At 51.8% G+C, this 27,903-nt stretch overlaps 1 protein-coding gene across 1 annotated transcript in view; it reads left to right on the top strand.

Moving 5' to 3' along the window:
* CDH23 (cadherin related 23) overlaps window positions 1-27,903 on the top strand; it is a 203,670-nt gene that overhangs the window by 44,666 nt on the left and 131,101 nt on the right. Inside the window, exons 4-6 of the mRNA XM_085305569.1 lie at window positions 6,998-7,140; window positions 9,519-9,566; window positions 9,779-9,871. Of these exons, the coding sequence (XP_085161695.1) occupies window positions 6,998-7,140; window positions 9,519-9,566; window positions 9,779-9,871 (284 nt within the window). The remainder of the gene's footprint in view (window positions 1-6,997; window positions 7,141-9,518; window positions 9,567-9,778; window positions 9,872-27,903) is intronic.

Here is a 27,903-nt window from a genome sequence, read left to right as displayed (position 1 = left end):
GCGGGGATGAAGAGGTAAAGGACAGATATCAATAAAAGYGAATGAGACTGTTTGACATAGCCGCTTCTGCGGAGGAACTTTCTTATGGCGCAAACAACGGATGGAGCAGAATTTGCATAAATCTCATTAGAAAAAGTACCGGTTTCATAAATCTTGTGATAAATTAAGGTGATATCGTTCCAAATGTGATGTATTAATTTTAGGGTAAAATGAATGGGTCTGTGATCATTGTTAGTAATTATGAGGCTCCCAGGCAGTGTGGAGAGGAAATTGTTTTTTAAGAGGTGCTTTTTAGGGTGGGAACCCTTCTCGTGTTGGGTTTCACATCTGAGCGGACTTGGACCCCTTCTCKAACAGTGTTTCTTCTGTTGTTCTATCCTTCGCAGTTTGGGGCTGCAGTTGTGTTTACTTCCCTCTTTCACGCTAATACGGTCTTTTCCTAGCCACTGTACGGAGAAAAAGAAGCAAAACTCCTTTCAGCTTTTGCAAACTATTCATATTTTCCCTTGTCCCAGGGATGCCCTGTGAGATTTTTAGTGCAGCTGGGGGCTTGCAGAGGGGCAGGAGCAGCAGGCAAGCAGGAAGGAGAGCATGGCATCGCTGAATTGACTTGTTTGCCTGTTTTTTTTTTTTTTTATACTGCTAAAAAGATGATACCAAAGTCAACGAAAGCAAGCAAAATAGTTTAACTGCCTCAGTAGGAACTTAGGTACTGTTTGTCTAGGTTTTGTTGCAATTTTCCCCTCCCCCAGGGAAAGCAGGCAGATTGGGAGGTGCCGTGGTTGCGCTAAAGTGGACCCCGCTGGGTGATCTCGGCAGCAACGCACCAGCCYGGTGGGAGAGTTTGTTAACCGAGTGCTGCCTCCAAGCCACGGAGATGCCGGCGAGCGAGCAAAGGCTGCAGCTTCCAGCCTTCAGGCACTGAGGCCTCTCTTAAACTGGTTTAGACCTTGCTTGATATCTGCGTGCTTTGAAACCCGTTTGAGGGTTGATGGAGGGCCGTTGCTCCGTCTCGCCGCGTTGATGTAGGTGTTGGGTTTAATTAGAAGGRTGCCATTTCTTTGCCTGGGCAGGCGGAGCAGTGCGGGCGAGCAGCCRAGTGGCCGTGCACGCAGCGTCCGTAGGGAGAGGCATTCTGTTTACTTTAATGATGATGTCAAGAAAGTTCAATTTACCCTTTCTTTTTTTTTCCCCCTCCCAGTTCCCTTGTAAAGTTAACTGAATTGTTCGGAAAATAGCGGAGTAAAACTCAGAGCAAATGCTTGGCTGTCCCAGGCATGCTCCGAGTTTTAATCACTGCTGTGCTCTTGCTTTTAAACAGTTTTAAGCATCCTTTGACACATCCCYGTGAGAGCTAGCGGGGAATGAAGATGGGCAATGGGCTTTCTGAGGCTTACTGCTGGCTGTCAGATCTGTTCATGGATATTCTGTATTGACACCGACTCTTCCATTAAAATAACTAATTGCAGGACCTGGACCCGGCTTGCGAGCCCAAACCAGGGTCCTTGGCTGTGGCACGGAGATCAGGGTGGCTGCGTGAGGAGGAGCGAAGCGGGGTGCCCCYGAGCCTGCTTTGGGACTGCTCCTCTCTGCACGACGAATGCCCTTCCCAAACTGCGGGATCRTCTCGTGCTTGCTGTGGTCTCCTGCTTGCTGCGAGATTTTACTACTTCCTCGCTAGCGAGCTGCTGTCCCTGCTGTCCCTTGCATTGCTTGGAGGTGGCATGTTGTCAGATTGCTCAGCAGCACAGAAATATTGACATTTCATCTTWAAAAAAAAAAAAAAAACTTGGGGAAAACATCACAGAAGGGCCTCTTTTTTTGTAGTTTTTTTTTTTTCCCTGAAAGGTGAAAGAGAAAATGAATTACAGGAGAAGAAAAGGGAGCAGGTGATGGATGAGAAGAACAGGGTTTGAATTTCAAGATCAGATCCGTCAAACCCTGACACGAAGCGCGTCGGAGGCCGGCCTGCGGCGATGAGCTGGGCTAACCGGAGCCACCGCACGCGGGGCAGCTGGGCGCAGGAAGGCCGGGCAGCTCCCAACATCCAGCGTCGCCAACAGCGCGGGAAAAGCCACTCCGGCGTGTTGGCCATGGACCGTCGGCACTGTTCTTGGTGTAAGCAACACCTCGGCGGCTGCACCGGCGGGTCCAAAGGTCCCTGGCCCGGCCCGCTCTATCCCGGGTTGTCCACGTCTCGCTGTAGCAATGGGGCTTCCCTGTGGCCCTTTCTGTTGTTTCTCATCCCATGCTGGAAGACGAGACCCATCAGGAGGTCTCCGCTTGTGGTGGGATGGAAGGCAGCCCGTGGGGTTTCTTGGAAGAAATTGCCTCGTTTCTGTGCTAGAAATACCTAGGCTGACAGCTGAAAGCAAGGCGCTGAGGCAGGAGCTCAAGCTTAGGGGGGAGAGCTACACCCCACAAAGCAGCCAAGCCTGGAAGAGATTCCTAGCAGGAAGAAAGCAAGAGGAGGGGAAAGAAAAAAAGAAAGCCTGAGGTCAATCAAAGTTCAGGACTCGGAGGAAGAAGAAAGTCCACGTGTGTGCGAGCAAGAGGGAGAAGTAGCCGTGATTGAGAGAAAGGAAGCAAAAGGAGACAAGATAAATTGTGATTATCCGGTGGAATCAAGACACTTAACTGCCCTGTCTGATTCCTGAGGGGAAACAAATGGAGCCTATAACTTTGCACTGCAAAAGGATAATTTGTCCCTGTTTTCCTCAGCTCTCGCCCAGGTCGYGTGGCGCTTGGGCTCGAGGAGGCTGCTCCATCTGTGTCTGGGCTCAGCCCTGGCGAGAGCCGCCGCACGTTGGCTCGCTTTGCGACCGCCCTGATACCGGGTTCGTGCTGGCCACGGGGCTGCCCRGCGTCTGCACGCTCTCCGAGAGCGGTCACCTCTGTTTTGTGTTGAAAGAGCTTGGAGTCTAGCTGCAGAGCTGACGTTGCTGAGCTAGGAGCTTGCATGAGGTCTMGCTCCCACCTATGGGTGGGACAGCTGCACCTTCCTGGTGGTTGTCCTGCATTTTTCATGATCTCTTGGCAGGTGGTCATGGCTCAACTCCTGTGCTCCAGCTGTGCACGTGCTCCCCTTGGGCCAGCCAACTGGTTGCTGCTCCTCCCTTGGCAGAATAAATGTGAGAGAAACACAAAGATTGAGGTGGAGGCGGGGGGGGGAATAGGATTAAAAAAATGGAGAGTTAAGAACATGAATCTCCTTGGAAGGTAGCTCGCACTAACGTTTGCGTTGGACCCGAGAGCCGGCGCCTGACCGCGGGCGGTGAAGGGCTGCCGCCTGCCCTGCTGCAGCCCTCCGTCGCTGCTGCCTTGCGCCACGCGCCTCGGCTCAGCACCCGCCCGGGGSAAGGTCTGCGAAAGTGTGCAAAGAGCAGAACCACAAATGACAAGGCGACTGCGAAGTCCCAGTGCTCCTTTGAGAAATCTGTTTCTCGTTATCTTCAGCTTAATTTGACCTGTGTGTGAGTGAGTTTCTCTTCTTCCGTAATGAGTTGGAAGGTACTTGTAAGTTTGGATGGCGATTACTGGCTGCCAGGCAAGTATGGGAATGAGTGAAAGAGCTGTTAATTTTCAGAGCCTTGCCTTGGAGWTTTTTTTTTAAGATAGAATTCTCTTCCAATACAGCAAAATAACAAAACAGCTTAGACTTTGAACAAAGKTCCCTTAGTTATGTCCTGATGAGACTTCTTGTTTCTAGTATCAATTAAAAAAAAACACACACACACAAAAAGACAAAATGAGGGGTGTACAGGCTCTGAATGTTCCTTGTGTGTTTGCTTTTCCTCCTCTTTAACCCACTGAACCCATCCTTGGTCTTTGGGCTCCTGATATACTGAGACTTGAGAGCAGTCATGCCCGACATGCTGACCAAGCTTTGCGTGTTTGCAGGCTGGCAGGAGTGAGAAGTACAGGTGGGGTGATGCACGTGGCGCCTGCCAGGCCARCACTGCCTTGGGTTGTGCTCTGAGTAATCTTGAATTTAGGAACTAAACTGCCTGCTAGYGGGAGGTAACTGTGCTGCAAAGGGACAGAGAAGAGTTAATGTTCGTTTCCTAGCTAATTTTTCATGCAAGTGGCTTTGCAACACACAACATGAATGCAACTATGATTAGAACTGGGTGGGACACGGTTTTCCTATTCAGCAGAATTTTTAAGATGTTTCTGTTCCATTGTGGGATGCAACCGAGACCTTTTGGGGTTTGAAGCGAGGGAGGGACGCACACGCAGCTCCCTCCAGGACTGCAAACACCCTGTTGATCAAGGGAAAGTCAGTTCCTCCCATTAAATTTGGCAGACTAGAGTTAGGACCCTGGATTTATCTTGCCCTAGTTATAGGGCTGTCAGCGGTAGGGAGGATTTCTCAGTCTTACTGGTTTTCCAGGACACAGAAAGCTTTGCTAAGGGTGGTTTCAGATTTCCTCCAGTCTGGTACTTTTGCACAAAGTCACTCAAATTGGTGTTTTGTCAGAAACTTCCTAGACGCCTTAGGTGAAATACCAAGCTAATTATTGTGTGGTGATTATCAGCCAATTGCTTTTGGATTTTTTTGGATGCAAACCTATTTCATTGGAGAGCAAAAGCTACCTCCATCTATGCTCCCTGAGGACTGCACAGCGATTTTCACCCTGTGAGATACGAACAGGCCCAGGTCCACCTCCCTTTCTTGTTCATTCACGAATGTCAGGGCCTCAGTAAATCTATTTCCCTCTGTACTGCAAGCACTGAAATTTGAGTAGACTAGCTGGAGTATGACTGAAATGTGCTTTCCAGAAGAGCATCTGCTTTTGACTTGGGAGATGTCAAGAGAAGGGGAATCCATAACCTCTGTGCTAGATTTCTGCTCCCCCCTTCCTGCCCCTGTAGTTAATCGCAGTTGCTCTTTTTAAAGAAACTTGCGTTCCCTTTTCTGATAGAAATTTTGCCCGGTTGGTTGTCCCGCTCGTTTGCCGCGCTGTCGATCTTCCCGTCACCCGGAGCTGTCGGCAGCGATTGTCCGTTCCCGGGCGCCGAACCCTGCGCGATCGTGCTAGGGGCTCCCTCCATCAGCGGTTGGTGGCTTTGAGTTCTGTCAGCTCTTAATTYGAGTGCATGTTATTGATATTGTACCGTGCTAAATTTTTAATCAGAAAGTCACGCAGTGCTAAGTCAAATGCCCTACAAAAGTCTATTACTTCTTTGCTGTTACCTTTATCTGCCAAAATTGTAATCTCATCAAAGAATGAAATCAGGTTTGTTTGACAAGGCCTATTTTCCATAAAATCATGTTGACTGGCATTAATTATATTCCTATCRTTTAATTCTTTATTAATGGAATCTTGTATCAGCTTTTCCATTATTTTTCTTGTGATTGATGTCAGGCTAACCARTCTATAATTGCCCAGGTCATTCAGCTTGCCTTCTGAATACTGCCATAATATTAGCGCTTTAGTCTGGTGGCACTTCCCTGATATTCCRAGGCTGATTAAATATTAACATATCAGTGGACCACCGTCCTTCTCTGCCAGCTTTTGGGGGGTTGTGGGGGGCCTGCTCACCTAAAAGCTTATCCATGGGAGTTRCTATCTGTCATGAATTTGAGGACTTAAGGATCTGTCCTCCTCATGTGATCATCTTCCTCCTTTTTCACTCTCATCTTTGTATTCTTTTTTTATTGTTGTACTTTTTTGTATTTTTCCCCTCATYTTTGCACTGTTAATTCTTTTACCTCTTCTGCCTTGTTACTAGTGGTGTTATTGTGACGATTAGATGAATGTTCTGCTACAAAGTCTCATATTCCCTGCCTTTGCAGCTCTCTGGTGTATCGTGGGCAGGTCTCCAGCTGCAGAGAGTGTTGCTGACCCTGTTGAGAAGAAAAGGGTCTAGATGTGCCAGAGCAGGGAAGCAGGATCACGTGGCAGAAGGAGCTGCAGGATGCCCTCGATTTGTCCCAGGGGGTATTATAGACTTTGCGCTCTGAAGTGTCRTGGACAGGACTGAAAGGATTTGAGGTGGTCCTCCTTATGGGCTAAAATATGGCTCCAACTATGACAATTGCYCCTTACTTTCAGAGCAGTAGATGTCATTCTGCCTGAGTGTGTGGGGGGGGTGACCAAGCAGTGGGACCTGCATGGAGTCCATGGACAGGAGCAGCACAGCTCCATGCAGCAGCTTTACAAGGTTCAGCCCCCCTCTGGTGGGGGGACATCCCAATAAAGCTCCTCAAAAGAAGGCAAGAAGAGACATTTACAGTGGCACTCTGTTAGGAGGGGGAAGAGCRAGGACTTTGTTGGCTGGGCTGGGCTTTTCTGATGCTGCAGGAAGTGGTTTCAAAGAGGATTTGGCAAAAGCTGGTGATGGATTTATCCCAGCTTCTCTCATGTTCTCTGGGTATGTGGGTTCCACGAACACCAGAAATGCTAGCGTTTGCTGCAGTTGCCCCATGAAAAACTAACTAAATAAATAAAAATTGATGTCTGTCTCCTTGCCCAACTGAACCTACAAGCTTTTATTCACTAGGGAGACATCCCTGAGCATKGTGTCYATGCTCTYGGCCTTGGGATACTGCTTTTCACAYGGAAGCGTTGCATTCCCTGGTGTTGGCTCTCAGCGGAGGAGGGGGAGATGCTGTAACAGTTAGCAGGCTTCACAGCCCAGTGAGGCTGTAATCTCATACCTACTGTAACTTGAACCCATGTCGCTTCTGCATGCCCAYATCGAAGGGATGAGGATGCCTCAAGCTGCCCTTGCTCTTGGATCTTTGCACTGTCTGTCCTGTTCTTTGAGTCCGTTCCCACCTCAACCATGGCAGATGCGGTGCCTCTTCCCCGCTGTCCTTAGCAGGTTTATAACCATATCACAAACAAAGCTTCTCACAACTCGATGGAGTTCAGYGTCAAGGTGTCATCTCTACTCGTGGCCCAGAGATAAAACCAAGAACTGGGAGATGTGTTGGCACACGTACCTCAGTCGTCTTAGGGCTGATCTGTCCTTTCTCTTTTTCTCCCAGGCTCATCTGTGACTCAGCTTTTGGCTCGGGACCTGGACAACGACCCCCTCGTGTTTGGCGTAGTCGGGGAGGAGGCCAGCAGGTTCTTTGCGGTGGAGAGTGTCACCGGTGTTGTCTGGCTGAGGCAACCCTTGGACAGAGAGGTAATGCTGCTTTCTGCAGGAAGCTTCCTCTGCCAGAGGAGTCTGSGGGATGGAAAAAGTCTCAGCTAAGTGCTGAACTGGGAACCAGAATAACATGTGTGAGTCAGTAGTAAAGAAAATAATAAATGAAAATGAGCTAGCAAAGCGCAGGCTGCTTGGCAGTTCAGGGAAACTTCCAGGCTCCCCCTTTAAACCCATAGTCTGAGAGGTCCTTYATCATTTAAAATGGTCTGTGAAGAGATGCAAAGTACCCCTTGCTTAGTCACTCCCATCWTGTCTTTTCAGCAGCTTGTGAATTCAGATGCTAAATTTGGTGAGACTTTTGCCTTGATGCGGTTTTATGCCCCTTAACTAAAGAGCAGTTTTTGATGTACAGATACAGAGTATCCTGTATAGGTGCCTATTTGGAAAAAGCCCTGGCCCTCGCTGCCTTTCCGGAGCGAGGAGGAAGAAGGGGTGGCACAGGTAGCAAAGGCGCTTGGGCAGGAGCCCGGTAGGACTGGGAAAGTACTACAGGGCTTGAGCAATGCGCTTAATTTCCCCAGTGCTCCTGTTGCCTGTGCCTAGCGCTTCCCTTGCCAGCAGCAGCGTCGTCATCACGAAGATAAAATCCATTAACGTAAAGCGCTTTCCTTGCCCCTCTCCCCCAACCCACAGCTGCTGGCGTGAGCCATAAATCGCTAATTCAAACGCCTACATTTCCCAATACTTAGGAGCGCAGCTTCAGCCGAGGAGGGCGATCAGTAGATTTGGATGCCCCTCGGGAAGGTGTTTGGTGCCCGCTGGGGAGCCTGTGCTGCCCAGAAGAGMCCTTCTGGGGGTGAGCGTGTTCACTCGGGCGGCTTTGCATGGACAAGGTGTAAATGAGAATTYGTGGTGGAGGACGGAGGAGGGTATGTGAGGGAGAGGACGGCGGTGGAACRAGAGAGAAAATGCTGGTCGCAAGTGATCAAAAAGTCAGGGGAAGAGAAAACTCTGCAAGAAAAGAGGTSAGGAAAGAAGCAGAGAGGAAAAAAGGATGGTAAAGGTAGAGGGGGTCATGGCAGGATAAGCAATATAGGAGAAGGGAAAATAGAGTAGGAGAGAGAAGAGCAAACTAGCAGAGGCAAAGTAGTTTTCTAAAGATTTTTGTTCCCACCAAGATTAGAAGAAAAAAAGTTTTTTAGAAGAGTCCAAAAAAAGTATGAGCTAAAATGAAGAGTGGAAACAGCAATTAGCATGGGGCATCTTTCTCTGTCTTTTTTTWAAAAAAAWCTTTTTAATTTATTTACTACATGCTCACCAGACTGTTTCTTCTCTCCTTTCTCTCTATCCTTCGTGGTGGCACTGCTGGGCAGAGGRGGGTGGTGTTTGGGTGGCTTATTCTGCCTACAGACTTTGCCCCAAGGCAACAGCTCCGAAAGGCTGTTGCAGCTTGAAACACCCAGTGCTCTGGGCAGATGCAGACGTGGAGCAACCGCAGTGCAAGCCGAGCTCCTGTCTTGCAGGCCAGAGGCCACCTGTCCCTAAGCAGTTCTTATTAGGGAAAAAAAAATGAACGGTGTCTGCAGAGCATGGGGTTGCTTTGAGCTTGCTTTCTGGTCCTTCCTTCGCTGTGTTTCTCAAGTACCTGTCGCTGCTCAAATGCCAGGTGCCTGGTAGGGACTTTGGGTTTTTTTTTTTTTAATCCCTCTGCCTTGTGGGAAATCATCCTGTTCGTACTGCAGACCATGAGCTCATCCCAGTGTCCCCAGTTGCAGAACATCCCAGGCACTGCGGTGTGGCAGGTAAAGCTGGGAAAGCAGCAGCAAGGTGCGGATGCCCTCTGAGAGACAGTTGTAGCATCCTCTCAGATAAAAGTTAATTATACCACTTTTCCTGGACTTTCTGCATGGTTTCTGTGTCTTGCAGCTGGCATCAGGTTGCAGTAGGCTATCAGGCTGGGGGCGGAAAACTGCTTTTCCCTGCTTTGCACTTGCTCCTTCCCGCTGCTACCACAGCGGACTCAGGCCCCGAGCAGGCGTGCAGAGAGCGCTGGGGCTCACTAGCGTGTTGGAGAAGGTTAAAACACATCCCTCATCTACTGGGGTGCAGTTCTCTGTCCAAAGTGCTCGGCTGCCAGGCGGGGAGGTGGTTCCTTAGCCCCTGCGTCCTACTGATCGGGGCAGAGCCGCTCTCCGCGCCTCTGAAACGTGCCGGAGCCCCGCTGGCGTTGCTACCGCTTCTGAGCGTTTGTTCTCCACGTGGTAATTGCACTGAAGCTCCCCTTTTTCTTCTTGAAGGTCCGGAAAGTATTTTGCATGCAATAATATTGGCTAAAAGTCCCAAGCCTGCCATCTGCAGATAAACACCACAGAATCTTTAATTACATGTGTGGTTTTTTTTTCCTTCCGTTTCAGACTAAGTCAGAATTCACGGTTGAATTTTCTGTCAGTGACAGCCAGGGGGTAAGTGTGACTTCTCGTTTCACAGTCCATGACGCTGGGAGTGCGGCGYGTGGTTGCTGGGGGGCTGGGGGCCCCAGGGCAGATGAGGGGCCACCGCTGGCAGTAGCTCGCTCTCAGCCAAAGGCAGGCTGTAGAGCCACGAGCTTGCTTTCGCTTTTCAATTTTTGCCTAAAGCTGACGCTCGCTCCCCGCTGTTATCGTTGTGGCCRCAGGTGATCAAAGGGACAGCCAACATCCAAGTGGGAGACGTGAACGACAACGCCCCGACGTTTCACAACCAGCCCTACAGCGTCCGCATCCCGGAGGTAGGCATCGCGCCGTCTCTCCGGACGGGTGCTCTGCTGTTCTTCTCCTCGGTGGCCGAGTTTGTCCTGTGGCTGTCACCAGCTGGTGGCAGAAGCAGGGCTGTCTGTCCAGCTACGTGAGGATGATGACTCTTCTTCCAGCAGTAGCTGGCCCTGAGAAAACTCTTTGTGGTCTCTGAAAGTATGGGACTGTCATCCTGCCCTGACCCATCACTGGGTTTAGGTGCAGCATTAAATCTCCTAAAGTTATTACTGACTGAAATGGGCAGAAGCAAAATGGCAGCATTTTGGGTGCTGGGGAAAGGCAGGTGGAAGAAGAGGCGCAGAGCTCGAAGCTTTTGCGGCCCAGGTAATCTCTTTCCCTGGACAAACGTGGGTCAGGAGTGAAGCTGGAAAACAGCCATAAATAGGAGTCTCTTTCTTTTGCTGCTCTCTTTGAGCAGAGGGGAGAAATACAACTCTTGTTGCAGAGGTAACTTGAGTTGGAAATAAAAGTTCCTTCAAACTCTGTTAGGTTTTCAGCAGAGGCTTGACTGAAGGATGCTGCCATTGCTGATAGCTTCCTTAAACAGCTCTCTAGCAGGAGTTGCTCCAAGATGGCTTAGAGTAACCTAGATCAAAAAGGACCTCAGGAGGTCGTCTGGTCCAGTCTTATGCTAAAGCAGGGGTAATTTTCATGTTAGATCAGGTTGCTCTGGGCTTTTTCCAGTGAAGTGTTGACTATCTTCAGGAATAGAGATTCCACAGCCTTCTGCCACTCTCTTTCCATGCTGGTCATTGCAAAGGAGGTGGCATCTAATCGTACCACCAAGGAAAGCATCTGCACCGGCAGCTCAGTTCAGCACAAGTAGCTCAGAAGCGTATAGATCTGACCTGAGTTTAGACTTCAGGTACGTGGCGTAGAGCGTGGTTGCTTGTGTTAGAAGGATAGAGACTGACGAACTCTGGGCGTTACATTTAAAACTGGGCGGAGGAAACCTCTCTGTCTGACACCAGGGCAGCCCGTTGTTCCCAGAGTGTGCCTTCRGGTGTAGATGAGGTCAACTGTGTGCACATATGTGTGAAATCAAGCAGTCTGCGGTAACTGAGAAGTACAAATTATTGCGTTGCAATGGTTTGTTTAATAYGCTGGCTGCTGGGCTTTGATCTTTCCCTGTGCCTCTGCCACAAGGATGAGGTTTCTTCATTAGGTTGCTTGTGATGTATCGGCCAGGAGTTTCGGTCTCATCTTTGCACCACCTGCTTCTGCGCAGTGTCATTTGAAACCTCCCTTTGAGGATGACACTGGGTCAGAGCCATTTCTTCTCCTCTTTACAGCATGAACAGTAAAGAAATGACTTTGCAAAAGCAATACAAACTGCTCCTTGCTCTCACTTTTCTGCTTGGATCCCTCAAAGCTGAAGAGTAGCTGTCTTTTCTTCTTGCAGCTCCTGCCCGTGACAGGTTGTCTGCCAGGGGTCCACAAAGGCAAAGGACTGAGCCATGAAAATGCATGGCTTATCCCCCTGGGGCTATGAGAGGCATGTAGGAGGTCAAGAAGCATCTTTTAGGTGACCTAGCATGATTCCTTGAGCACAAAGACGCRGTTTCTGTTGTTCTTCTATTTTCCAGATGTTTTTTCCATCTAGTTTTACTTAAAAYGCAAGCAGAACTGAAGGACAGTGTTCCCCTCTCCCCTGCCCTCAGATTCACCTCTAGCTTTGCTGTTTACAGTGTCTGGTTCGAAGGGGACTCCCTCCTCCACGAGGAGATGAATGGAAACCGGGTTTCTATGCCCACCTGGGAAAGGGTGGCGAGTTGAGCCCTGGTACTTACACAGCGGGAGCAGCCATGCTGTATCTCCTCTGGCTTGTCGCTTCTGCCTTGAGAGCTAATACTGTAAAATTTAAGCCCTTCTGTACTTCAGATTTTAACTTGAATGTGTCAAGCCTGGGAAACGGGGAGGGCAAAGGTCTAGTAATGGTTTTGAAAATTAAGGTTGGCCGGGCAAAGGGAATTGTGGACAGGTGAGATGGCCAAAAACGAAGGGAAAAGAAGCTGAGCCGCGAAGCCTCCCTCTYGCCCGTCACGCTCCTTTCCATGTGAGCCGTAGTTCGGCCGTGAGGAATTTCCAGGAATGTTTAATAGTTTTGGGTGTAGTTAACATGATACTTCCCACAATGCACCAGCTTTGCTACTTGGCCTTYGGAGTTGTGCTTTTTTGGAGGTTGGCCTAATCTAATTATAAGCTGCCGTGTGCCAGTCTGCCGTCTCTATGCAYGATCTTTAACCAAGGGCACAGATCAGAGGTAATGAGGCACAACCTCATCGCGCAGCCAGCSTCCTGGAGGCACTTCTGTTCTTCTACCAGGGAGATAGCGTTTCCATGTCAGGCACCCAGAGAGGAGGGGACAGAGCCTCTCCACCTAAAGAGCACCTTCGAGGGCTGCAGCCTGCAAGAGGAGGGAGCAGGAGCGTTTGATCTGCTGCTTGCCAGCATCTCCCTGACTGTTTGCACTCTGGCTGGCTGGGGTAGACCACCGGCAGGCTTCACCTCTAGGAGCATGCATGTCTCTTGGAAGATATGTGAATTTTGTCACTAACTTTTTTTTGGCCTGGAAGGCATCAAGAAGGAGATGCCATCTTCTTTCGACAACTTTGCTAGGCCGTGTTTCTCGACGGCAAGTACTCAAAGCTGAAGGTGGTGTGGGATGGAGGCGTGCATCCTTCAGAAACTGTGGCCCCTGTGAGCCAGSGTGTACCTCTCAGATGCAGCCAACGGCTCAGCAGAGCGCTGTTCGTGGTGGGAGATGACAATGTCCCCAGGCCTTACCCGTGCCCAGACAGCTCAGGCCTGAGCTTGGGAGCTCTGTCCAAATTGCTTGGCTGTTGGCTGGGTCTCAAGGTGACAACACCTGCCATCATACTTTTGGAAAACATGCACTACTGCAATGGGATGCGGCAGGGGGAGGTTTGCTCCTGGTGACCAGCGAGGGTGAGAGTATGGAAATGTGTCTCAGAGACCGCCCCCGTGAGCCGAAGGGCCTACACCTGATGAACAGATAGAGCTGGGAGCCTGGGGATGGRAAAGAGGCTAGCCAGAAGTGCTAGCGCAGTTTTGCATAGAGTAGCTCTGTGCAGAATTGGCAGCTAATGAGGGTTTTTCTCTTTTTAATTTTGAGATAAATGGATGTATCGATTTGCAGTCGTCCTGGCTAATGGAGCAGCAACAGAAAGGCTATTTAAACCTCGCTGCYATTGTGTGGCAGGGGGAAAGTCAAAGAAGAGCGCGCATAAATAAATGGAACGCGAAGTAAACTGACCTTTAAAAACAATGCTGCTCCTAAATATCCGTTCTGGTGTTTTGTGCAGCCTGCTTGGTTTGAGAAGGCGATTTATTTGGGCATGGGCCGTGGGTTGCGCTTCCTCTGCTAGCGTGAGGACGGGGGGAGAGGGCAGCCTGTCCGCGGAAGAGGACGTCCCRTTTACCCGTCGGGTCCTCGGCGTCGCAGCGGCCCTGAGCGCCCAGCGCTCGTCTCTGCCTTGTCCGGTCTCGGCCGCGTCCCGGCAGCCGCTCGGAAACGCGAGCGAAGCCGCGTGCGCTGGGCGCCGCTCCGGTGCAATCGTCCGTGGCGTCTGGGCGAGGGGGCCCGCGATCCGCTTGTCGAGATTGTAACGAGGCAGCGCGGCCGCGCTCGAGTCTGTAAGGAAAAGGGGAATCCTGCTAGGCTTGGCAACTTAATTCACCAAGCTGGCCTCGACAGAGCTCATTAAGTTCTCGTGTATTCATTTCAGGCTAATGGCTGTCATGCTGACTGCTGTTTGATTTGCTGTAATAGACTTTTATGGCTTTCCAGTTTGCTAGGACACGTCTGCCTGTGCGTGTGCCCCGTGGGGCTGCTGGAGTACATTAGTTAGCCGCTCGTGTGCCTGCTACCCTGACCTTCAGGGTTCGCTCTCCTCTTGGATGCACCCTCGGCGCTTCCCCTCCTGCGGGCGCCCGGCTCTGCTCCCCCTGCCCCAAATAGTGTGTTTCTGGGGATCTCGGAGTTYGGCTTTTAAATAGGAAAAAGTAGACTGTTGTGGTCTTCTCAACCCTGGAGCATCAGCARTCTTCACGTGCTGCAGAGGGGTCCCTTAACTGTTCATTTCTTGACCAGATGTTCCCTCAGGTGGCTTCCAGCAGAGGTTTTCTCTTCTCCAGTGTTCTCCCCACCTTCCTCCTACCATTATGTTTAATGCACTGAGTGATTTATAAAGTAATACATATTATTGGGTTACATCTTCCAGCAGAAAGCTGTCCTCAGTTGTGYTTTAAGCCACCGGCTGCCATTTAGTGCACCAGCCACCGATGAGGTGACACTTGCACCAAAAGAAGCACCTGTAACTTGATGGGGCATATCAGTTATGAGAAGGCTCTGCTGTCCAGAGGCATCCGCTCCATCTATAACCATCCGCCTATCGAGCTGCGCGAGAGGGGCAGAGAGGCCCATACGTCATCTCTAAGCTTCACTGGCATGAGCCCGTGAGGTAGCAAGGCACTGCTGGTAGATATTTTCCAGGCTGAAGGTCTTTGACTTCCCCTTCCTGTGATAAAGGTCTGGAAAAGCCGCTGCGGATGGTTGGGCCAGACCTTTCAGGAAAGTGTTGTCAGCTGTAGCCCAGCCAAATTGTTGCCTGTGATCCCACAGGCTAAAGGCATTTAGTAGGGCTGAGATGTGGTTGTTGTGAACCTGTTGGCACATGCTTGTCTTCTGCTAAAATCTGTACCTGCCTTGCAAAAATGAGCTTTCCCCCTCCGCTCACATGTTCAGTTGTCCACTTTGGCGGATGTCTGTGGAGAACTGAGCTATCTCCTGCCCTTGTCTTGTCTTGAGCATGGGAGTTTAAGCAGACGCCGGTGAGGGACTGTGGAAAAGGAGCTTAAAAATAGAAAGAAAAGTTTCTGGGCAGCACAGCACTGGCTAGGCAACTGCTGTCCAGCTTGCAGGTGTCGCATCTCCTGAACTCKGCCTTGGTTTACCGATTTATTTCGATTGGGAGGCATGCAAGCATGTTGCCATCAACAGCAGCCCTTCCTGCTTGGGGATCCTGCCTCTGGGATTGGGCCTTCACAAGCCGCTGGTCACCGTTTTYGTCCTTAATATGTTGGTGTGGTTGAAGCAATGCTTTTTATGGTTGTTTTCTTAATTGTACAGAAAGGTGTTGGAGGGGGGAGAGGGAAAGCAAGGGAGGGTGGCTGCCCGGTGCTATCACACRGCCTGGAACGGGACCACGCTCGGTGGTGAGCAGGGGCCCAGAGGAGCAGGGGAAAAGGCCCCCCGAAGCCCAAGCTGTAATTAAAATTATTATTGTGCTTTAATGGTAATAACGTCGGTAATTACATCGGTTTCCCTGCCATCCTGCCTGGGCRTCTGCAGGGGCTCGTATCGTTCAGTTGCGACGGCCGCGGGGCCAGCCGCCGCGAATGCGAAGCAGCTGCGACGAGCGCGAGCTCCCGCTCCAGCCGCATTAGCGATGCTCTTGCACGCGCCCGGACACCTTTCGGGTTTTTTTTTTTTTTTCCTCCCTTTAAATAAAGAGCCTTTAAATTGAAGGCGATGATAACAGAACTGAGAGGAAAGATGTTCCAGCCACATTGCAGAGTGGCCTGTAATCACTGCTGGCTCTTTTCCTTTCTCATTTTTTCTTCTTGCTTTGCCCTTACGCTTCTGTGTAGGCTTTAGAACTGCACAAACAATTTAGGGTGAATAATTTATCCACCAAACCTAGCCTACCCTCCCTCTGCCGCCTTTGCGCACGCAAAATTCGCCAGCGTGTCAAACTCCTCAGCAGCGCTTCCTATGCAAATTTATTTATTTATCTTTAACTTCCTAGAGAGAGGGCAAAGGAATTTGCTAATTGCTCAAGCTGCGCTTGCGAGGCGTTGTCGGCCAGGAGCAGGTTGGGTCTGCTGGGGGTAGCCGAGCGTCTCCGTGCCCGCTCCGCCCTGGCGCGCGCGAGCCTTTGCAGGAGCGCCAGCTTTGGTTTACTCGACCAGCTGTGCGCGTAGCGTTGTGACCCGGCCTCGCAGCYGCGCGCTTCGTCGCGCAAACGTTCGCGTGTGCGGGACTAAAGACGGAGACGCGTGCGGCCCGGGAAGGTTAAGGATTTTGCAGGAATGTTCAGTGAGGAAAAYGTCCCTGCAGGAGCTGGAGTTGCCCACCTGGAAGATGCTCAGCGTCCATTAAAAAGCCACCTCTTAGCGGGATGAGGCAGGTTTCAAAGCCCGCCCCCGTCAGCTCCAAGGGGACAAGGGGACAGTTTGCTGGGAAGATAACAGGTCAGAGCTGCAGGTCATTTCTCTGACTTCACGGGGCCGGGTGCGGCGCGTTTGTTTTGATGTCTTCTCTGGTACGACGCTCTTCTTTCTAGCTTGGTGGAATGATTTCTTTTCTTTTTTTTTTTTTTCTTTTTTTTTTTTTTTGATCTCTGGGCAACTTTTGATTACTTTCCAACTTTGCGCAGCAAGCTCGTGGAAGCAGAGAGGCATACGTTGTGAAGGATGCACCGTCCCTTCGACGGCCTTAGACGCAGGCGTGCTGTCCGCCYGTTAAAAAGCCACCTCTCAGCGGGGTGAGGCGGCCTCTCCGAGAGGGCTTCRCTTGGTCTGTGATCGCCAGGCGCAAAGCAGTAACCCTCGAAGAAGTCAGGGCTGCTCCCCACCCCTTTCGACCCCAGCCTGGTCCGCGAAGGTGGGGTTATTTCTGTATCGCTCTGGGAGATGGAATGTTAAAATATATCTTTACGTGGGGAAAGTTGCTAAGTCAAGATTTCGCTAGCGGTGCCACRGGACGTCCCTTTTCCTCAGGGCTCGAGAGGCTCTGCTAGTGACCGTCTCCTGTCTTGCGTGCTTGCGTGGAAGGGCAGAAAGACCCCGCGAGAGTGGCAAACAGGCTCCCGCAAACTGGTCGGGAGTGAAGGAGCTGAATAATGCAGAAGTCATTAGACCGAGTTTACTCTGACGTGCCTCTGGGTATCGCTGGAGCGGGGTGCCACGTGCGTTGGCACGCTGGCTACGTTCGGCTCTGGAGTGAGTTTGTAAATATTCATAAAGATATCCACTTCCCCATGCAAACAAAACGTAAACGGGCCGTTAAGCACGGGGAAGCTCGGGGGCTGCCTTGGGCGTTCGTCCCGGCTTCAGGCCGCGGGCGGCTCGCGGAGGCGAGAGCCGGCGCCTGGCAGCGCCCCGGGCGTCAGCTGCCACCTCTCTGCGAGCGCCGGGGGAAGGCGCCCGAAGGAAACGGTGCGGCGACTGCAACGCCGCGTTGGGGCGGAAGGTTTCTGCGCAGCCCGCGTCGGGCGCGCGCCTGGGAGYTACGCAGAAACGACTCCAGGACGAAAGGTTGCTGGGAAAGCTGTGCCGTGGGGCAGAAGAGCGAGCGGAGGATTCGAAGGGCCGCGGCCTGGCTGCGAGGGGGTCTCGCGGGGGCTTAGGCCTGGGAAGGTCCCGCTGAAGGTCACTGGCGCGCGGATCTCGCCGTTGTTGCCGCTGCCGCATAGTCAGTGATGTCGGGTGGAGAATGCCAAAGGCCCTTGAGCGACGTCCTTAAGTCGGGCTCCCTAGGGAGGAAAGAAGAAAAMGCTCTCCGCCTCTGGGAGCCCTGTCGCTGGTCTGGCTTCACGGGGAAATAGGAGACCCTGGTTCTTTAAAGCCACGTGCCCAAGGAGCGAAATGAGAGACGCAACAGAAACTACTGGGGCGGAAAACTCCAAATGGCGTGGAAGTAATGCGTAAAGTGTCCTGGAGATAGCAGTCATTTCCAGGAGCAGAGCTCGGGCCGCCTCTGGAAGGATGCGGCAGCGGGGCGGGGGACGGAGGGGGAACGGCCGCGCAGCCCCGGCCGGCGCGGTGCGGCGAGGGGAGCCAAGGGCGGACGTGGGGCGGGGAGCCGCGGCGGCGCGGGGCAGCGGGCCATCCCGGGCCTCCGTGGAGGAGCTGTCGTGCTGGGAAAACGAGGCTCCCCGCGCCAAAAAATCGTCTTGGGGCAGAATAAGAAAAACGACACAGAGATGAATTCTCCGAGCAATGAATACCTCAGACAGAGAGGCGAAAGATGAGAGCTAACTTAGACAAGCAATCACTCTTAGGAGAACGGGGAACGAGAGCAAAACGCCCGCTCCTCGAGCAGCCCGGCGCGCGTGCCTGCTCTCGCGCACCCSCTGTGATTTTCTTCCTGAGTGCTGAGCCTGCAGATGCTGCCTGGGGCTTTTGCAGAGCTGCRGGGAGCAAGAGCAGAAAGGCGGCGGTGGCCGTCTCGGAGACCTGTCCGCGAGGCCGGGGYGATGCCGGGGCCGCTCGCTGCGGCAGCGGTTTAGGTTGGGCCCAAAGGCTGGTTTATTTATTTATTTATTTTATTTTTTTTATCCCCTCCCCCCCCCCGGCGAAACGGCAGTGTCCGCGCGGGGAGTTGCAGCCTGGCCCTTCCAGCGTAATTACACTTACGCAGCTGGGCAGCAGATGGCTTCAAGGTCTCTCCCTCGTCCCCGGCAGGAGGAAGGACGCTGCGCTGCCGCAAGCGGGCAGAGGAGCGAGTCGCTGACGAACGCGTAGCCTCTTAGCCGGCAGGTTCGCGTTACCTTCTTCGTTCTTCTCAGGTCCCGATGTTGTCCCGAAAGCCCGAGAAGCCCCTTGGTGTCTCGCGGCAGTCGGCGGTGGTYGCACCCCCAGTTTGCAACGGAGCCCCTCTGCAGCTGGTTTACTCGTCTCCCCGTGCGTCGTCGTCTTCGAGGCCGACGGCGGGAGCGCGCCTGGCCCTGGAAATGGGTTTGTTAACGCGTGCAGGCTGCAAAGGGAGCTTGCAGGTGGCACAAGCTCGGTGTAAGGCAGCCACAGAGCATTCAGTAAAAGTGTGTGTGTGTATATATATACATACGTATGTTTTTTTTTAATCCGYGCAGTAATGCAGTTTGTTACTCAAAGTGACAGCTGCTCTGGGGCTGGCTCTTCAGTTGTGCAGCCTAAATCAAGGCATGGCAGGTCATATGGAAACTTTCTACTGCCGCTCGTACGTTTTGATAATATAAACGGATATAGTCTGGTTTATTTCTAAAATATTTATGGGCTAACTGAACTGTTTGTATCAGTTTCCGACTATTTGCATTACAAATGGGAGGAATTTGATCTAGGAACGATGTTTCGCTCAGTATTAGGCGACGGCAGTCGTTAATTGTTGTGGAAACGTAGAATATGGTTTCTCTTACGTTGCCAGGCCGGCGCTCGGCGCCGCCGCCGCTTCCTGCGTGCGTGCCCGGTCCTTACCCGGGCGCAGCGGGGCCGCGGCATGCCGCGCTCGCGCCACTGCCGAGCCGCCGCGCTCCCTGTTTCCAGCGCCTCTAGGCTCGCTACCAAGAGCGGAAGATGTAAAATAACCGATGCTAAGTAGCAAATTTTTCCTGTGGAAATAAGTGAGGAGTTACTGAGCCAGTACTTGAAAACAACGCTGCTAAAYGCGCTGAAAGCACACCTGTGTGCAGGCTTACGTTTGCCCTGCGCCTCCCAGGAGGAACCGCTCCCCTCGGGGTCGTACCGTGGAGGGTGGGCTGAGATGGTGGAAGCACAGAGCTGTTCCACCGCGGTGGTTCGCTGATGGCCCACGAAGCATCGCAGGGGGTTGCAGCCGGTTGGTGAGACAGTGGGACAGTGGCTGTTTTGTTTTCTCATGTGTATTTTGTGCATTTGGGGAAGGAGATTTTGAGAAGAGGCTCTTAGTTCAGGTACAAGCTCCTAAGTGCTGCAGTTAGCTGGAAAGAAGGTGTTGGTGCTAAAAGCCAGGAGTCACGCGAGTGAGGTTGTCTCCACCCTGCAAGGCACAGCTACAGCATCACCTCTGAGCAGGTCTACGTTGYACATAAACTCCTGCTCAGACCCTAGAGCTACGTGAGTTTCGGGGGGTGAGCTAGGAGAAAGCTGGCGCTTGGTCCCCCTCGATGCAGGCAGAGTATGTGCTGAGCCTCTAAAGCGGACAGGCCAGCCTGGTCCGCCAGCCTGGCGTAGCTGTGCAGCAGGATGCTGAGCTCCTGCTCGCCTCCGCCAGTGCCCTCCGAGCCAGGTACAACGTTGCCTTCGTGCCTGCCCAGGGAAATGCCTCTGGGAGGGCTCAGGGCTCTGCCTCGATGGCCTCGGTTTGGAGAGCCCTGGAAGCGTGCGTGACCCTTAGCTGCCATGCCGACAGTACCTTCTCAGCAAGGTTGTGCCTCCAAAGCTTGTGTTTCCTCGTCGCTGCCTTATCGTCTCAGACCGGTGTTTTGCAATGTGCAAGCATGTCATCTTTGATCTGCTCAGAAGGTGTTAGTAGGAGGTCAGCTATTTTCTCGAAGATGGCAGGCTGATTTTTTGCTTTTAGTTGTATGAAGCAGTAAATCCTTCACTGCGTTATTTTCTTTCCTGCAAACGCCCCTGAAAAGGGGAGAGTTGAGCGGCCTCGCTGTGCTGAGCTGCCTCTGTGGGACGCGCGGGGTTCTGGTGAACCTGCGTGTCTCCGGAGCGATGGTGCTTCCTGCTTGCGCCGATCCCGCGTCTCTAGGGAGCGGGGTCTCCGGGAACGGCCGTGGGGGCTCAGCTGGAGACTCTCGAAGGGCTGAGGTGGAGCTTGCTCCCCAAGAGCAGATGAGGAGGGACCCTAGAGAGGGCCTTTGGGAAAGCTGGGGGAAGGTGGGCAGGCGGGAGGAGAGAGAAGCCAGGCGTCRCGCGAGCCGGCGGCCAGGGCCGCGAGTCACGTCCATTCTGCACGTTTGCGCTCGAGACCAGGCTGCGGCAGACATGCTTTTTTTGGTTTTGGTTAAAAAGCCTCATCGGAGCGTTATGGAATTGGAATGTGAAGGGTAATTGAGCTGAAAGCCATTCTCTCCCCGCAGTCAGCGCCGCGGGACCCGCCGAAGCACCCTCGARCGCCCGCCTGGGAACCGGGCTGGGAGGCGGGAGGAGCCCGCGCGCACTGCCCCGGCCCCCCCCATCGCACCCCCCGCCGCTTCCCCCACTCACGCGTGGGCGCGGGAGGTGCTCCCYGGAGGGACAACTTGTAGGAGAAGCTGGGTTAATGACAGATGAGAGTTTAGCGCATAAATGCAGCAAGGTAAATCGGTTCCTGAGCCACAATCCCCGGGACCTCCCATCTGCAAAGACCGCACRCGCGCTGTGAAAGGCTCCAAAGCATGCACCAGCCCTGCAAATTGGGCAATATTTTTAAATAATTGGTAGGGGCAGATTAAAAAAAAAAAAAAAGGAGTCTAGCTAATCAAGATGAATGCAATTATCAAGCACAACTGCTCGAGAGGGCCCACGTTAGCCACAGCTTTGTTCCTCTGCCTCTCTAGCAGTGGGAGCGTGTGGAAGGAGATGGCTTGGAGAGCTGCCGCCGCTCCCTCGGAAGAGGGGGATTAGCAGAAGACCCCTCACTTCTGAACCTCGAGCGCCTGGGTGGCGTGAAATGCGCGGTCTGATTGTGTACCTTGTCGTGTAATATTGATTGCCRAACAGGCGCAGCTAAGTGCCTCTCATTAATATTTGTTTTGGACTTTTCCCTGAATTCTGATGAGTGGAGGAGATGCTGCTTATCTCTCTCTTGCAGGTTTTCTTTCCAGAGGATTCCTCTGGCTGGTGACAAACCTGGTCTTTGCAGCAGCCAGGCTGCTCACCCRGCTTTCGGGAGGAGGGATGAGTTAGTAGCTGACATGAAATCTGGGAACTCTTTACAGTGAAAAGGACAAACTAGAATTAACACAAAATTAAGAAAATAAAAATGCCCTGCTCAGGTGTTACGGTTGAAATGTTGACTTCCAGGCTCTGCTAGCTTTGCAAATCTCTTGGAAGGGCCTGTCTGGGCGTGTGGTTCAGGGATCGCTGCACATGTGCAAGGATGAATTGTGTGAGCCATGGAGGAGGTAGCTGAGGACTAATTCTCAGCTGGTGCTTTTGTAGCTGGTTTTGAGGTGTTCAAGCTGGGCACCAAGGCTGTAGCAAGCGGAGGTGCTGCCCCTGTCTTCTGMGCTGCTGTGGGGACGTTGCTCCTTCAGCTCCTCCATCGCCTAGAAGATGGCCTTCTCTTTGTTTCCGTTCTCTTCTGCTCTCCCGAAGCTGAGGCCCGCTTTGTGCTTTTCTGTGACTATTTGCCATCTCTCGTTTATTGTTTTTGACAAGCGCCTGCGTGTCAGCGTCTTGCTGTGATGGTGGCATCCTGGCGTCATGCCTGTTTGTATCAGATGTGGCTTCTGAGGCAGCCTGCCATCACTGCATGTGTTGGGAACCTGCCCGCAAAGGCTCTCGCAGATGCTTGGTTTGCCTCTCGGAACGAGAGCCTGTGCTCGGGGGGAGGAGGCATGAAGGAGGTCGTCCTTCTGCCGCATCGGGTACCGTCTGATGTCCTAGGATCTGGAACAGATCCGTGTTTCCCTCATCTGTTCCTAGCCCTACTATGTGGTGCACGTACGGTTCCCCTTCTCCCAGGCAGCGGGGGACTCTAGGCGGCCACGTCAGCATGACCCGTTGTGTTACAGCGAGTCTCGCACTTCAGGTGTGGCTCCTGAAATCAAAGGGTTCTGGYGTGCCCAAAAGCAGTCAAGAAAGTTGCATTAATATGGTTGCTTCTCTGGCTTTTCAGTGGCAAGTTGGGTTCAAGTCTGCTATGAAGTGACACTGGAGTCCATGGAGCATGAAAACCACATTTGTTTGGAGGTTGCAAATGAAGACCTGTCAAAAACCTTTTTAAGCAGTGACAGAAGTTTTAGTTTTCATGATAGATTTAACCTGAAGGCTTTGTCTCCCAGGGAGAATTGGTTCTTCTCTTTCTCCCTCTCTGAGTTTGGAAGAATAGGGTTGGCCAGGTTGCTCTTCTCTTCCCCTTCTGTCTCCTCACCACCGGAGCCTCTTGGCTGGGCRTGCGGATCCGCGCAGGCGGGTTGCCGCCCGGGTGCACAGAGGTCTCCTCTAGTTTGGGGCTTTCCGCAGCACGACTGCGGGGGGCATTCACACCCTTARCTGCCTCCCGTTCGCGGTACTGCTTCGGTGTCGCCCCAGAGGAAACCAGCCGTAGTTCCTAGCTAAACCCTCTGGCCTTTCTGAGGCCCTTTCCTGGAAGGGAGGTGTTGGGTACCTACAAAAGTTCCTTTGCTTAAAAAGGGGGAAAAACAGCATTTCTCTGTGCTCCGGCTGCACGAGTAACTAGCACGGGATCTTTGCCATGGGGAGTTTTGGACGTACTTGGGAATTTATTTTCATTTTTTTAACAGGCTTATTCCAGTGTTAGGTAGTGGCTTGGAAAGGCTGGAGGCCATTTGGTTGGATGCCTGGAAAACATATCCTGGCTCCGATTCCCTCTTGGGGCAGCGGCGGAGGGACTCGAGGGCAGGAGGAGARCACGGTGTCCCCCAGGAGCTGCCGAGAAGTCTTCTGTGGGTCTTGGGCAGCGATGGCATCTGGGTGCGAGAGGGGTACCATGCTGGGTGGCCCTGTCCGTTCTTCACGCAGTATGTTTAGCTTAGCTGGTAGGTGTAACGCCACCTTTAAATACGAGGAGCGGTAAGAGAAAAGACTTTAGAGGGATGCTATGTAATTTTTAGGAAGCTTTTTTAAAAAGGAATTAACTGAGTTGTACACTCCAACCTTTGCCAAGCAGCAATAGGAACTGGAAAACTCACTCTTCTTGCAAGAGTGGAAAAATGAACTTGCTTCAGGCTGTGAAACCAGTTCTTTCACAAGTACGTGAAATGAGGGGTTTTGTAAGCAGGGCTTCATCTCTTCTGCTGGTGTAGCAACAGCTTTCTGGTCCTGYGTGTGTCTCACAGTCGGGTTTTTTTGCTCCTGCCGCGAGCCGGGTTCTGCGGGTGGTCCTACAGCCAGGACGGGAGCGCGGAGAAGGCGCCAGACACCCGCGTGCGTGCTAAGCAGGGCACCGCTCGTTCTTGCGCTGAGCCTGCGGCAGGACGCTTAGCCGTTTGCAGTTGTCTGCTGGCTGCTGTTGCTATTTCTGGTGGAGCTGTACGGGTGTTATCAACCACGGCGTTATCTGCAGCAATCAGCCCTTTCTCGGCTGTTGTTTTGAAGGTGCGAAGGGAATGATTTCACTAACAGAAAATGCTTCTGCTCACCTCCTTTCCCTAAAAGCACTGTTAACTATCAAAGAAGGCGACGTTGCACTTGCTTCTGTACTTAAAAGATGATTTTTCCGGTAATTGAGTTCCCGCTGTTGGGAGCGCGTGCCCTGCGGAGAAGTCCTCTTGGAGTCCTCCCRTGGCAGTAGCCACGGGCAGGATCCAGCCACCCAGCGCCGCGGCTGGTCTGGTCCAGTGGCTGGGCCTGCCCCGCGCTTCCCCGTTGTGGCCGGGCTGCTTCCCCGAGAGGTGTTCGCCGGCCAGCAGGGATGCGGGGGGATTTCTGCAGCCAAAGCTGGCTTCTTGGATTCGGGATATCTCCCAGGAAAGGAAGGTGGTTGATCTTGCTCTCAGCAAAACTRGGGATTGATGTGGAAAGCGAGAGAGGGAAAGCTGAGCTGCCCCCGTCCTTGGCCCCTACTTTTACCCCCACGTATTGAAATAGGGGAAGATCCAGGTTGGCTATTGCCACTGGGGATTTACGTGAGAGGGGGTTAAATCACGAAGATACGAAGTGCGTGTGAGTGAACTGCGTGAAGCCTCTATATGAGGATCAGGGGAGCGGGGCTGAGGAGACAGAACCATTTTTTTTTCAATGTTATTTTGCCTTTATTTYTCCATTACGTGCCTCAAGTCTCTCATAAATGCAACGATAAGCAGGGTCTTCGTTTGGTTATTTGGTTAAATCACTAGTAGGGTTTAAATTGAGATATGCCCCCATACATCTCCCTTGCAGCTGAGGGCAAATTTAACCACCAATTCCAGAACTTCCTAAAATGGCTTTGTCTGAAAATGAATGTTGGCCTCTCAAAGTTCAAACATTTATCCTGAGCCAGAAATATACACAGATTTGCTCTCTAATTTAATAAAGTCATCCAAATAATATGATTTCTCCCATAACCATCGTTTATGTTGCACAGTGAAATGATAATGAGAAAGTCATTAGAAGTAATAAACAAAGCAAAACCCACACAGCAAATCCTTCACTGAGCCTGACTGATGGGAGGAAGGCGACGAAGAACGTTTGAATCTTAGTTAGTCCTCATAATGTTTACCGGGTGCAGCTCTCGGTAAGTAAAYGCGTTACTGAAACGTCGTTTTGCTCCTCGCGTTTTGAAGGGGTTTTGGTGCCGCAGCACACGGACGCCAGCTGTGACCGCATCCTCGAGAGCAGGTTTGCGGCTCGGGTAAATATCGCACCGCTGCCAGGCCGACGTTGCTGCTCTTGCTTTTCTGTGGGTCGCCTACAGCTGACAATAAACGGGTGTCGTTCGTYCCCCCACGTCCTACCGCTTCTGGAGACCTGCGGTGTGCTGGTTTTCTCGCCTGGTTGAGGCGGGAACTAAGCGCGTGTTGAATGCGCAGAGGGCAAGAACTACATCGAGGCAGTTTCGAGGTGCCAAAACTCCTCTGCTCCCCCTGCTTATTTACATCTGTGTGCACGCTTTGGGGTGTGACTCTRAATCTTTTGTTTCTACATTACGCTTTTACGGGCAAATTTTCCTTTGACTTCAGGGGGTGTTTTGCCTAGGGCAAAGTGCTAAGCTTTAATAGCCTTTTACCATTAATAGCATTTATTGTAGCTAAATCTCTCTCCACTTAGTTTCACGTCATGCTGCCTGGCCAGGTTCTGTTATTCTTTAGCTAAGTAACTTTACGTTGTTCTCCCTGCTGTGAAGTTGTTTCAGCTCAGATAGTGCGAGGTGGACAGCTGGCATCTTCTCTGGTTTGCTGTTCTGGGGAGAATGAAGCAGAGGTGGCCAGAGGGTTGCCATGCATGGGATTAAATAAAACTCCCCCAAATCACCCCCTAGGCAGCTCACAGTACCCTGAGGCGTGGGGACCYGGTATTTCCTTTTTCCACCACAAGTCCCATTGGTGTGCTGGGTGCAGCTTGGAATTGGAGGTAGAAGAAAGGAGAACAGAAGGACAATGTTGCTCTAAAGGACATAAGAACAGCCATCCTGGGTCAGATCAAAGGTCCCTCTCACCCAGTATCCTCTCTCATACTGTAACAACAAGGCACACAAAATGATATTTTGTCCAGGCATTCTCCTTCTGTCCAGCTATTTTCAGCTGAGGGGATTTCTTGAGCCAGATGTGGCTGCTGCCTACCTAGTAGCTCTCGGTGGATCTCTTCCAAATACTTTTCCAGTGTTCTCTAGAGATCCATGGCCGCAAACAAACTAACCCTGCGTCCACACCGTTCTGGAGCAAGGAGTCCCCCAGGACGACCGGCACCGGGTGAAGCACTATTCCGTTTTGCATGTTCTCCTGTACTGGCTCTTAGTGCCAGAGGCCAAGTTCACAGGAGCACCAAGAGGGGCCCGGTGGGTGGGTGGGATCCCGCAGCAGTGAGTTCAGTGTGCTTCTGTTGGCGTGCATGTCCTCATCGCTTGTTCTGGGACTGCGGCAGCAGCTGGCTATGGTGTTGGGCTGATGCCACGCGGTGTGATTTGAAGTTCTGCCTCGAGCAAAGTGTTTCCAGAACTGACGTCGCTGCAATGATTTGGCTGCTGCTGTTATGCTGTTCCAGCTCTGGCATTCATTCTTTTTGGCCCAAAATAGCCCACATCTGTTGATGCTAAGGATTCATTCACTGCGTATTATCTGGGCTTTAGGGGGAAGGATAGGACCTTGAGAGTAGCTGAGCTCTTTCAGTTTGCTGGGCTTCTTTGCAGTTCCTACTCTCTGATTGTTGTCTGTCCTGAAGGCTCAGGTGTGTGTATGCTTTCAAAATCATGGTGAAGGTATGCGGATAGGCCTATTTTCCTYGTTCTCTTAGTTACCATTTTAAATGAAGCAATGTGAGCTGCTCCTCTATGCACAGTCAGGTCCTTTCCTTGTATCTGCAGACTGGGCAGGAGCAGAGGGAACAGGTGGATCCTACAGAAAACATGATCTCTCCAACAATGGCCACTACATCTCCTCTTTCTATTTAGCTACAGCACCTGTGTTCTCAGGTCACAGGGTCCCTCTTAAAAGCAGAACCAGCCTGCCTTGCCTAACTGAAATGGTGTAAATAGCAATTCCAATAAAGCAAAGCTTGTTTTTTATTCTTCCTTTATACATCTAATAGAAAATAAACAGTAATACAAGAAACTCTGCTGGAAGGAAGCCACGTCTCCTAGTTTTGGGGAGCATCCAGTCGTGTGTATTGCCCTTTTCCTGCAGAAAGACTCTTGTCTGGGTTGATGAACCACATGATGCAAAACCAGGGTTGTAACAGGTCTCTCTAACCTTCCTTTGAAAGAAACGATTTGTCTAAGCTGTCGCTGGACCAGCCTTGCTTTTTGCCCCTTGGGACTACAAAGATTGCTCTTTTAGCATCCTTCCACCCCTCCCTGGGTGCTGCTTCTGCTAGGATAATCTCCCTCCCTTCTCCTCCTAAAAGAAGAGTTTGTTTATGTTTTCACATTTGATAAGTGGTTTAGGGGAAAAWAACGTACATGCACTGGAGCTGCTGTGTGGTCATAACTAAGATAGTTAACTGTACGRGCTTTAACTCTTGTTTTTTCTTATCCAGATGTGCACTGAGCAACTGGCTGTGAGACTCACTGGCTAAATCAGCTGAATGAAGAGAATATTCCCTGAGCAAATGAGGCTCTTGGGTCTCCTAGCTGCTTTCATCCAGGAGGAGCTTTTGTATTTTGAACATGCTTAGTGCTAAGCTGAACATTAGTTTCCCTTAAGCRACTGTGAGTAACTTGTGGCTCGCATTTGCAGAAGTGTGCTTTTTTGGCGTAGGACTGCTGGATGCACGAAATGCGTGCTCAACRAAAAGCATGGCTCTGGGCATTTCGGCTTTTCAAAGATTAGGTCCTTTAGTGATCAGAGATCTGCAGGTGGAGCTGCGTTGGTTTGCATCTTCCCAGAGACCAATCCTGCAGACCGCGGTCACCTTAGAAGGTGTGAAGCTGCCC

The sequence above is a fragment of the Rhea americana genome, unplaced genomic scaffold, assembly GCF_003343005.1.
Source record: "Rhea americana isolate MKP2758 unplaced genomic scaffold, rheAme1 scaffold_222, whole genome shotgun sequence".
NCBI classification, from domain to species: domain Eukaryota; kingdom Metazoa; phylum Chordata; class Aves; order Rheiformes; family Rheidae; genus Rhea; species Rhea americana.
This window is presented reverse-complemented; position numbering and strand designations above follow the sequence as displayed.